This window comes from Vombatus ursinus, unplaced genomic scaffold (assembly GCF_900497805.2).
Source record: "Vombatus ursinus unplaced genomic scaffold, bare-nosed wombat genome assembly UNPS02014772.1, whole genome shotgun sequence".
Lineage (NCBI taxonomy): Eukaryota > Metazoa > Chordata > Mammalia > Diprotodontia > Vombatidae > Vombatus > Vombatus ursinus.
Window position 1 is genome coordinate 11,332,175 of NW_020954550.1, and position 13,066 is coordinate 11,345,240.

A 13,066-nucleotide genomic window follows, 5' to 3' on the forward strand; every position below is an offset into this window, starting at 1 on the left:
AAATTATTATTTGAAATTAAATCATCACCTTGGAAGGTCTTTCGTAAAGACTTTGTTTTTTGATGATTTCATTTTATCATTGAGTTTAGTAAATATCAGTATATTTTAAGTTGCTTCCTATATTTGGAATTCCATTTTTTTCATTATTTGTGTTTCTCCCATTATAATCACTCTACTTTTTGTAGATATTAAATGAATTTTATTAATATTAAATATTAAAAATACAGTAACATATTCATATATCTTATTTTTGAAGTTTTTTAAAATTAGTTGTCAACATTCTTAGCTATGTTTACTAGAAAGGGTTTTTGTATTTTTATTTTATAAATATTTCTAATTTGTTTAAATGCATTTTATTAATTATAATAACTTTTGATTTGATTATGCACAAATTTAGGCCTGCTGTGGCTCATTTGCAAGAACTTACTGCCCAGATAGGCCCCAGGCTGCTTGATAATAGAGTCAGAGGAATCAGGACTAAGCACAGGGAGTGGGAAGGGAGATTGTGAGTTTATTAGTGCACATGTGTAGAAATGTCCATCTTTGATTACATATTAGTGAATGTGTACCATTATTTCAAAGGCAAATATAAAAATTTTAAATTATCCTTTGTGTTGTGTGACCTGAAATGGATAATTGAAATCTTTTTGATTTTCAGGGGAAGGATGGTTATATAATGCTTAAAAGTTGTCCTCGAATGTTTGATACAGAAACTGCACAGACACTTTCTACAGTGGTTCTGAATCACTTTGAATCAGTCAAAGTTGTGCAGGGTAGGAAGCAGTGCCTTTCAGGCCATCGAATGAGCTTAATTACTGTGTCTAAAACAGCATCATTTACAGGTAACTGGAATTTTATTTTACAGAAAATAACTTACTTATGACATTTTAATAGGTAGCATTCATTCAGTAGTGATTCACATTCATTTTCATATCCATCATCACTTGATATAATGAGATCGGAGATATGCCTGTGTCAAAAATGAATATTCATCTGTGCTGTTTCAATTTCTGGTCAAATAACTGAGCCATTTAATCATCCTACTGAGTTTTGGACTTCCTGTTGTCCATTTGTGGTCCTATGACTTCCAATTTATGAAAAAAGTGATGCATTTGTTATCCATTTTTCTTGCTATGTGATCTACTGAATCCCTCTTAACCAGACAAATTGTGCACCTTTGGCCTTCTTCAGAGTTCTTCATTGTCATGTAAATCATAGAAAGGTTCTGCATATTATTATTTACTTTAAGGAAATGTAAGAATATAATGTTGTACATTCTTTTCAGAATGTAGTAGAGAAATGGAACTAAATGAACACCATAACTTCTATTGAAGTAAATAAAGTTTTCAGGAGTGCCAATATTAAACTATCATTTTTGGAATTTCTGTTTTCTAAAAGCTTGTTTGTTTTCTTTGTGTAAACACTTAACCACCATGACCTCCACTGCCTGAAGGCCAGGAAGGCCACCCTTACCTAAGGGTTCTCTGGTACTCATAAAAGGATTTGGAGTGTCTAGGTTCTACCATTGGCTCCACCCCAATCGATGGTATTTCTTTAATTGTAAGGGTGGTTCCCCTATATCCCAGTTCCATTTAACCATTAACAGATTAGTTTTTACAAAGGAATATTTACTTCAGAAGTATAATAACAAATATACAAACACTCTTTAACACATGGGAGGCATAAGTCCTACCCTGCTCTCCTCACCCCCCTCTCCTGGACTTCTCCTTACATCACCTCACTCTCTGGAGAGGGGAAGGGGATTAGATTCATAGTTTAGCTTAGTTCCTATATAGCACAATCCCAATTCCTAGTTCATAATTCCTCTTGGGCTTGAGTCCCAGGCACCCTGCTTCTCAAGGGTTCCCTGGTAAGTTAGCTGGCTGTAACAGTCCCACCTGTAATCCTGGCTCCAAATGGCTGGAACTCCTGGGTGTTGTGGGGATTATATGAACTTGAGAAAAACAAATGAAATAGAACAGAAATGTAAACATCTCAAGCCACAGGACCTAAAAGGAGAAGGGAGAGAGAAGTTTAACCCTTCCTGCTTCAGTTCATGATGCCCATGCTGTGGGTGAACTGCATATGATCTTCACTCTCTGGATGGAGCAGGAAAGAGAGTAAGACTGTTCTGGTCTACCAGTTTTAAAAATGCAGCCTATTCTGGCTACCTAGCAAATCAAAGGATGCATGCTACTCCCTCCCATAAGGTAGGGGAACACAGAGAAGTAGGGAGGGCTCATGTTCAGTGATCTGGGCAAGCTTCCATTACATTTGTTTGTTTGTTTGTTTATAACTTGATATTCACAATGAGACTTTAGATTTTTTTGGTGGAGTTGGTTGGTCTGAATTCACCTCTAAATCGAACTGGAAAATCTCTCTAATCTCACACTAAGTTTTTTTTTCTATATGAGAATAAAAGAAGTTTCATTTAATGGCTAGTCCCTCAGTTTGTGCCTGTGATTGCATCTATCCACCTCCTCCTCTCCCTCTAGGTCCTTATTCCTTCAGTCTCAACTTCTTTAGGGTCTTTTATTCTACAACAGTGGTCAGGACTACCTTATCTTAACGATGGAGAGAAAAACACCTCACTTGAACCTTTTGCCTCCTAAAAGAGCTATCCATTTCTCTCCTTTTTTTTTTTTGCCAACATTTGGTTAATCTATAAAGTGTTGTATCTATTTCTTCACTCCATGAATTTTCTTATTAACGCACTACATCTAGCTTCTATGCTCTCCACTCATCTAGGATTCTAATCTCCTACTCTCTGAATCTAATGGTCTTTCCTCAGTTCTCATTTCTCTTGATCACTGTAGTATTTGACACCATTCAATCTATCCAAAAAGCATTTATTGCTTACTACTATAGTCATCAACAACTTGTCAGATGCTTATTACTATGTTCCAGGCACTAAGTGCTGAAGAAACAAATAGAAGCAAAAACAATTCTTGCTATCAAGAAGCATACATTCTAATGGGGAAGATTGCATATGAATAGCTAGGTATAATAATAATAATAATAGAATAATAATAATAATAGTAGAATAAGCTATGAACAGAGTACATGTAAGATAATCTGATAGGAGGAGGCAGTAGCAGCAAGGGAGCCTGAGAATGACCTCCTTATGTGAGGTTTAAGAAGAGTCTGTAAGAAAGTCAGGGAAAAGAAGGGGTGGGGGAGAGGGGAAGGAGAAGGGCATGCCAGGTATAGGGGCAGCAAGAACAAAGGTGTGGAGACAGGAGGTGGAATATTGTGTTCAAGGAAATGCAAGTTGGCCAGTGCAGCTGAGTTGCAAGGAGAGGAATAAGGATAAGAAGAATGGAAAGAGAGGAAGGACACAGGTTATGATAAGCTTGAGATGCAAAACAAAAGTCTGTATTTGATTCTGATGGTAAGAAAGAGTTACTGGAGCTCACTGAGCAGGGAGGTGATATGATCACTCATACCTTTTAGAAAAATCACCTTGGCAGAAGAGAGGAGGAAGATTTACATTGGAGGGAAACTTGAAACACACAGACATGTTAGAAAGCTATTGCAGCCATCCAGGCAAGGGATGAGAGCCTGAACTAGGGTTGTAACTATATGTGTGTATGTGTGTATATATGTATGTGCATATATGTTATTATAACATATATATTATATGTATAGAGAGAGAGACAGAAGGAGACAGAGATGAGAGATGTGAAGATAGAAATGACAAGATTTCCAAGTAGATTGGATATCTAGAGTTAGTGAGAATGAAGAATTGAGGATGATGCTAAGGTTGGGAGACTGAGTGAGGGTGACCAGAAGGTGGCAGTGACCTTGCCAGTAATAGAGAAGTTCAGAAAGGTAAAGATAATGAGTTCTGTTTTATGTATGTTGAGTTTGAGATGCCTCCAAGATACTCAACTCGATATTTTCAAGAAGCATTTGGAGATGAGTGACTATACTTCAGGAGAGAGATAGTTTTCTTTAAAAATTATTGAAACAGTCCTTGAGACTTAAAACAGTGCACAAGGAGTCAAAAGCGCCTTCCTCCAGCTTGACACCCAGCATGCCACCCTGACAAATGCAGAGGCAGGAAAGCTGCACCCAAATGAATCAGTGCTGTATCCTTGTTGAATATCCTTTCCATGAGATGTTTCAGTAACCTTCTTTTTGTTAAATGTCAAATGGACTATAAGTGTCTCTTTTTTCAATAGTCTTGAACTTGAACCACTGAACAAGCCTGACTCAGGTCTGTTTTGTAATACCCTCCGTCTTCAACTGCTTTTCTCCCTTGATGATGTGTAATCCTACTTCTTATTTTTCTTCTGCCCCTTAAATATTAACATTCCCCAGTTTTTCCCCTTGACTCTTTTCTTTTCCTTCTTTATTTCCTTTCTTTTGGAGATTTCTTGGCTTTGACTATCACTTTTATTTGAATGGTTCTCAAATAATTGAGGTTCAGTCCCAGGCTCTCTCCTGAATTAAAGTACTGGTTTTTTTTTTTTTTTAAAGTGAGGCAGTCAGGGTTAAGTGACTTGCCCAGGGTCACCCAGCTAGTGTCAGGTGTTCGGTCTGAGGCCGGATTTGAACTCAGGTCCTCCTGACTTCAGGGCTGGTGCTCTATCCACTGCACCACCTAGCTGCCCCTATTTTTCAGCTGCTTACTAGACATTTCCATTTGGATGTCTCATTGACAGCTTACTGTCCAAAACTGAAGTCATCTTCACATCAAAAAACCTGACTTCTCCCAACTGATTTCCCTATTTCTTTTAGCAGTGTCATTATCCTACTAGTTACCTAGCCTGGGAATCTTGGAGGAATCTTTAACTTCTTTCTAGTTTTTTTTTCCCTCCCACATGTATTAGCCTATCACTTCTATTTCCACAGTTTTTTGATTTAACCCTTTCCTTTGCATTTCAACTACACAGGGCAGCTGATTGGCACAGTGGATATAGAATATTGGACTTTGATTCAGGAGGATCTGATTTCAAATCCTACCTCAGATATTTACTTTCTGTGTTACCTTGGGCAAGTCACTTAAACTCAGTTTCATCATCTGTAAAATGGGAGTAATAATAGTACCTATTTCACAGGGTTGTTGTGAGGATCAAATAAAATAACATATGTAAAGTACTTTGTAAACCTTAAAGCATAATGTAAATGCCATTATCATTATCATTATTATTATTGCCATTCTAGTTAAGGCTCTTAAGGCCTTGAAGTAGCATATACTATTTTTATCAGTTTGGGTTTTTTTTTGCTTAAAAATTTTCAGTAAATTCCTGTTGTCTCAATTTTAAATGAAATTGAATTGTTAAGTATTTATCAAGCACTTACTATATGGAAAAACCTCTGTTTTAAGGGGATGTTTGAAGAAGTTTGGTCCTTGCCTTCAGGCAACTTTTTACTTGGGCATCAAGTCATAAACATGGGAAAAGTTAAGTAACAGTAAAATATTTAAAGAACAGTTAATGGCAATAATAGAAAGCATCATAAGACAATACAAAATTAATTGCCAAATTGAGTGAATAAACAATAATTTCCTCTAAAGTTTAAGAGGAACAAGAGTTCCTAGGCTGAGGTAGTCAGGGAAGACATTATGCCAATGGTAAGATTTGAACTGAAGGTTCTTGAAGGTCTGATAGGACTTTAATATAAAGAAGAGGGAGACGTAATTTAAAATCAGGCCTTTTAGGTTATGTGACCAGCAAAACAGAGGATTTTTTCCTTCTGTCCTCACCACCTCTCAAAAATTCCTCAAAAGAACAATTATGTGTTAGAAATAGAGCAATTACAGTTTTCTTCACTGACTGAGGCCAAGAAGCCTAACGAGGTAACAGCCTTAGGAATTAACAATTGAGAACACAAATTCCTAACTCTCCCTCTCCCCACCACACCCATACTACTTCTCATCCTTACCAGTTCCTACATTCTGGCAGGGTGCACAACCTATCTACCAGCTCCAGGAGTCACAATTTCTTGCTGCTGTTGCAGTTTCTGCTAGCACACACTACCTCTCCCGTCACTTCATCATTTTATGACAAAAGGAAGAGGAGAGATACAGGGGGATATATGATGTACCTTGATAACATTGATAGTAAATAAAGAAGGGAAAATAACTCCCAGTGGTATCTCATCAAGAAGAAGGGTTATAGGAGAATGGCTGAAGTGGTAAGGGAATGATTGAAATGGGAGAAAGAGGGAGATCTTGAATCAGAGGTGAGAGGAGGTCCTACTGAATAGAATACCCAGGGGAGAGAGAGATTCTATAATGGGAAATGAATCTTGTAGTATGCACAGTCTGCAGGGATTTGGTACTTAGACCCTGTCCTCTGAATGAGTGTTGGTCCTCTATTGACAACATTGACTCAGGAGAAGATATATCTGAGCTACTGGTCACTAGTCTTGAGAAGGGTGGGGGGACGTGAACCCAGAGAGGAGGTTCCATGGCAAATGGAAAAGATAATGATCAAGGGAAATTTCTACATGGGGCAATACTTCCATTCTTACTATTCATGATAGAAATTGATACTTGTAAGAATTAGACACAGCAACAACTAAAAGAGAAAAGGAAGGGGAGAGGATTAAGGAGACAAGATCTTCAAGACAATAAGTAAAAATTGTTTAGAAGAGGAAACTCAAACTTGTTACTTTAGATGCTTTAATTGCATGAGAAACACCAAGCCACTAAAGAAGGAATAAATAAATGCAATGAACATGAATTAAATAATAAAAATTTAGACAAGAGAAGAGAATAAGAACAAAGAAATCCTTTAGTAGAAAAAGAGCTACAGAAAAAATTAAAAACACAAGCAAAATAGTATATCCCATTTCATATGACTCTGTTGTGAAGTATTTCAAGTAACATTTAATGATTTTTATGTATTTATAAGATTCCTTATTGTAAAAAGAGCTTTTAAGGTAGCATATTACATTACCGAATCAAATGCTTTTTCATAATCAACAATAAGCACAATGAAATCTTGTATTCTATATATCTTCCAGTCAGTTGTAAAATGGTAAAGATGGGGTCCATTGTTAAATGTCACTTGTGTAAGCCTGCTTGTTTCTTATCTGTACCTTTGTGGGAAATGTCCTCAATTTGTAAACAGATGAGTCCCGCAAAGATTTTGTATTGGTGAACAAATATATATATATATATCTATATCTATATCTATCTGTCTGTCTCTATATATATATATATATATTTATACACACACACACACACATATATATATTTGTAATTGATATTTTCCTGGTTGCCTTTTTTGGTATTAATAAAAACTAAGTTTTTTTCCCCAAAAAACTTGGTATATACTTCTCCTTCAGATACCTTGATTATCAGTCCCTCAAACCCCCTCAGTTGTCTCTTTCAGCACTGATTTCTTCTATAGATACTTGGTCCAATCCAATGGTTTTACTCATCTTTGTTCTCTTTTATGCCATTTATACTTCCTCTGTTACCACATTTGGAACTGTGATGTAGTGTCCGGGTGTGGTAGTTCTGCCCTTGATAGTGAAAATAGTTATAGTTATCTTTACAGATCTTTTTAATTTTCCTTCTCTTTGTTGTCCTTTCATTTTCATTCATAAATGGCTTTGGGGTGACTTTAGTTGGATCTTTTGGCACACTTTTCTTAAACTGGTTTTACCCTACACTACTTCTTTATGTTTTATCAAGATGATACTGCCCATAAATGTCTTTCATCTTTATTTGTAAGATTTTGCAAACTTGATGGTCTGACTGTTTACCGACAGCTGATTCAGAGTTAAGTCCCACATCTTTTCCTATTTATTAAACTACAATTTTTTATTTTATATTTTTAGGCAAAATGTACATAAATGGAAGAACTTGTCCTTCCATTAAGCTGCAATGTCCTTGTTCTTGGTTTTGTTTATAAAATGTTAAGATTGATATAATTCATCTCTTCTAATATTAAATCCTTTCCATTCTTTAATCATTGGACAGGGATCTCTGATTTAGTGTATCAGTAGTAAAATTAAAATTTGTAGAGACAGCCTAATAACTGTGACTTTTAATATACTCTATTCCCTTTCCCATCACTGTACCACCATCATTGCATAAGTAACATAGGGCTACAAAGGATTGAGAGGTTTTTATATTTTTCTTTGTTTCATAGATTGTCCTGGCCAAAAATATGTCACAGTGGCATTGGTGATGAGTCTTTGCATACATAGGTGGACTAGTACTCAGAAAGCTGATTCAGTTTATTGTCAGACCTGTACTTAAAGCAATTCTGGTTTTAAGACCTACACAGTCTTATGCTCCACAGGCATTGTCTTTGACAAAACAGTGTTCACCTCCGTGCCATGATGAGACATTTGGATAGGACTTTGTAGAGAATATTGAGGAATAGTAGGGGAGAAAAGTTACACCAGTAGTTCTATAATATAATTAGTATTTCTTTTAATATAGTAGTAATATCCTATAAGTAGAATAAGTATTTCTTTTTAATATAGTATACTAGGACCAGGTTGTAGAGGGTCTTGAAATGGATATATTTGCTGTTTTGAGAACAATGTTTTCCTGATTTCATACTTTCATATACTTTTTAATATGCCACAGTAACCTAGCACAGCAACTTACAAATGTTTAAGAAAAGGTGTTTAATAAATATTTTAAATACAATTTTGAAATTCTATTAATTTATGAAATATTATTGAATACTAACTTACCATGGCTTCAGATCAGATATATCTTTTTGTGAAGATGTGTGGAAGACCTGAAGGTAGCCTCTTCTATTCCCTTATTCATTTCTGAAATTGAAAGAGCCAAGCTCTAAGGTTTCTTGAAAGAATGCTAGATTGTAATTTGAATTAAGAAAAGTGAGTGGAATTCTGATTATATTAGGACCCATAATGATTACATGTTAAAATTATATGTGCCTTGTAGTTTGATTTAGGGAGAATGGATCATCAGAGAAATCCTAGTCAGAAATTGTATTCATAGTAAAAAATATATATGTAGTTCAGATATGTGAGTAAACTTTTAAGTAACAAAAAAATACCCTATTTATATGGACACTATTATTGCACATAACTGCTTAATAAGTATTTGTTGAACCAATACCGCATGTTAAGTTTAATAAACTTACCTTCATCACAGCCTTTGAAGAAAAATCAGACAAAAGAACAGCAGTAATGGCAGTACCTGGTATAGAAAGAAGGATTTGCCATATTTCTCAAGAGATGAAAGAACATTTACGGCAACTTAGAACTGCAAGAAAACAAGGAGTAAGAACATATCCCACAATTAATGACAATACATGTGAAAATTCTGACTCTGACTGAAATGCTATAGTTAATATTTGGAGCCTAATTACAGAAAATTTTGCCAGTTAATGCCAGAATATATTTTACTTAATATGCAATATTTGTATATTCAGGTTTAATAATAGCATGTTTAATGCATTTTGATTTTTAAAAATTGTCTAAATTGTGATTTTTATCTTACTGTTATCACTTTGAACGTTTTTGTTTCTGTTCACATTATAGCTTATCAAGACATGTAAACCGTTGTTTCATTTAAGGGAAATGTATATATTTTGTGCATAATATTCTATTGTGTTTAGATGAATGAATTTCATACTGTTATTTTTCATATTAAATGATTCTTATGCCCACATTTCATGTATCGCTTTATGTATCTAATCCTAAATCATTTTGTTTTTATCCTACTTATAAGTATTTCTTTTAATATATCTTCATCTTATGCTTTCTTTCTTTATAATTGTACTTTTCCTGCTATCACTGGTTTCAAAAAGGACCATTAACTTTACAGACTGGGTCATAGGCTTATCAGCTCCATGATGACAAATAGAGAAAAAAAGTAAGTTTGTGACATTAATTAACACTTAAGTGTCCCAGTACAGATTTGCCTCTACTTGCAAACTATTACTCCTTTCAATTCCCTGTCATCAAAGCCCTCATCACTACTGCTATGAAAACTGAAGGCTTTTGTGAAAAATTTGGGTGCATTTAAAAATTTTGTGGGTTCAGATGATAAAGAATAATATGTGAAAAGCAGAAGGAACATAATGGAACTGACCTGGCATATTCCCAAGCAGTACTGAATGTGCCCCAAATGTTTTTCCATGTAATATCTGAAAATTTTCACTTCATTGTTACATTGCTAGAAACTCCATGATTTTGAGAATAATTTGAGTAAACAGATGTCTTTTTAAGTTTTTAAGTACAGATAACTCTAGTCGAGTTAAGGGCATATCACCTACACATGTGAATCAGTTTAATCAGATTGCTTTTTTTTTAGCATCTAGCTAAGCAGAGGGGATAGGTGTTTTCCGTGAGGCTGTAGGGAAGTGATGAAGGACATTAATTTTAGAATATTTGGAATAAATGTTAAAATAAAAATTTGAGGTAGATGTCAGAAAACCAGGGGTTGGCATTTTCCATAGATAGAAACTTAATTAGGGGAAAGGGCCCTTTTTAACTCTAGAGCTAATTGTAATATATTCCATTAATACTTTCTATCCCAGAAAGCATTCCCCGAGTTCTCAGAAGATGGACCCATCCATACACATTTTACATGGAATTAATAAGCAGTAGCAATGATTAGACTTTCTTAACAGACTTATTAAAAGTAGAGATTCATCTAATAGAGAGAAGAGCTCCAGTGGTACAGTTGGGCTTTATTTTCCCTCCACTTTGAAACCAGTAATGGTCACCGAACCTTGAAGTAGAAACAGATATACTAGTTTGCCAAAGCCTTCTGATGAATACATGATGATAGGAAGCAGACAGAAGTGGTTAACTTGACTTCTGAGAAAGTTTCAGGTCTCACTCCAGTAGCTTTCTTCACCACATCTTAAAATAAAAATATTTGAACACCTCTAAACTTAGAGGAGAAGTCTTTAAAAGGACTTCATAATAAAGGCCTGAGTACATGTGACATTCAAAAATCTGGAGCCTAAGTGGGGTTTGGATTGTGACCAAAATTTGTAGTAGGTTGGGGGAGGCAAAGACTCAATTAAGAATTTGTTGAGCCCTTGATAAGAGCAGAACAAAGTACTGGTTGCCTGGAAATTATAATGAATGTAGAAAATCATATCAAATCTAGGTTAGAGATAACACACAAAGTTTAAAGACAACAGAAAAAAATATTTTGGAACAGAAACAAAGTAACGAAACAAATGAAAACCCTGAGAGACAGAGTTTCTTGGTAATTAATGATAATTTTACTAATTAGCCTAACCAGCAATAAATAAATTGATGGTCAGTGGTTTCTCTTGGTAACCAAAGATCCCTAATATAGACCTTGAGAGCCTTAAATACCTTTCTGAAAGGGAATGCCACTGACAAGTGAAAATCAACCCAGATTGGTAGACATTTAATGAAGAGGTGGGCTTCTGCTGAAAATGTGGCTTGATTTTGAGACTCAGCAGCCTCCAGCAATCTGGACTGAGGAGTCCATCTTCATTCAGTCCTCTATGGTTGGTTTTCTCTTTCATAAGTTGGCTCACCCTAAACTCTTAATGGAGAGATGCAAGGACAGGGGTTCCTTTCCCCAGGGTAAGGATTGGCTCAGACTGGATTCTATTTATACTTTAAATAGAAGTCAGGTCTCCTGGTTGGGTGGGGTCCTGCCCAAGATTGAAGAGCACCTGCAAAGGGGTAAGAGTAATCTCATCAATCATTCATGTCTTTCAGAGAGTGACTTTAACAAGAACTGGGCCTTAATAAGGAAATAATAAAAAGAAAAGCCTGGATTCCAATTTAATAATTGGTTCTTAATATAATAATATCATAATAACTTCTCTTAGCAACAAAGAAACTGGAATGGATTTTCTCTTGGCTACATATTATACACATATGAGTCCAGGAGTTAAGATACCACATTTCTATCAAATCTTTTGAGATGATATAAAGAAAATTGTTTTCAGGGAGGGAACTTCCAGTGAAGATAGTTACATGAAAGGCTCCATCTCCGTCTAAAACCATCTCAAATACAATTTTAAAAAAAACTGAAAAGGGAAGATGAACAAACAAAATACAAAGGATGAGGCTATTGGTCTGTTATCACTTCAATTCCTCTTAGAGTCAATTCTGAGGGAAAAAGTAAGTCACCACTTTTGCCTGGTTTGATGCCAGTTAAGTCTGAGATGGGTCCCGTGGCAATCATAATCAGTAGGCTCAAAGTTTACTAAGAGTTATTTTTCTATTTTTTTTTTGGTCAAATTTTTTTTTTTAATTATCTTTCAACTTTTCTGTGTGTTGTCTCCAATTCAAGATCTAATTTAAGTATTTTCTAGACTGCCCATTGGTGTTTACATTAACTCAATTCAGCATTCACTTCATTGTGATAATACTTCTCAGCATCCAGGCTTCCCCAGCTTGACACCTACCCCAGCCCAAGCACCTGCTTTAACTAGGAAGGTGACTCTCAGAAGCCATGACTTGTCCCATCCAGGAGTGTTTATTTTATTTTTTTATTTATTATTATTTTTTTAAGATGTGTTTTTAAAACTTTGGGTTATAAATTTTCTCCCTTCCTCCCTCCCACCCACCATCATTGAAAAGGTAAGCATCTCAATACAGGTTATAGATGTGTAGTCATGCAAAACACTTCCATAGCAGTCATGTTGTGAAAAATTAAGTATATTTCCCTTCATCCTATCCTGCCCCCCATTTATTCTATTCTCTTTTTTGACCCTGTCCCTCCTCAGAAGTATTTGCTTCTGATTATGTCCTCCCACAATCTGCCCTCCCCTCCATCATCCCCCTGCTCTCTTGTCCCCTTCCCCCCTTGTTTTCCTGTAGGGTAAGATAGATTTCCATACCCCATTGTGTATACCCTCCTTAAGCCAAATCCTATGAGAATAAGATTCATTCATTCCCTCTCACCTTCCCCCATTTCCCCTCCACTGTAAAAAGCCTTTTCTTGTCTGTTTCATGTGAGATAATTTACCCCATTCTACCTCTCCCTTTCTCTTTCTCCCAGTATAATCCTCTCTCACCCCTTAATTTTATTTTCCAAATATCACCCTTTCATTTTTAACTCACCCTGTGCCATCTATCTATCTATCTATCTATCTATCTATCTATCTATCTATCTATC

At 35.6% G+C, this 13,066-nt stretch overlaps 1 protein-coding gene across 1 annotated transcript in view; it reads left to right on the top strand.

The window, feature by feature from the left end:
* LOC114044112 (5'-nucleotidase-like) overlaps nucleotides 1–9,282 on the top strand; it is a 67,079-nt gene extending 57,797 nt beyond the window's left edge. The window contains exons 7-8 of the mRNA XM_027863398.1: nucleotides 659–842; nucleotides 9,098–9,282. Coding sequence (XP_027719199.1) covers nucleotides 659–842; nucleotides 9,098–9,282 — 369 coding nt within the window. The remainder of the gene's footprint in view (nucleotides 1–658; nucleotides 843–9,097) is intronic.
* The last annotated feature ends 3,784 nt before the right edge of the window (nucleotides 9,283–13,066 follow it).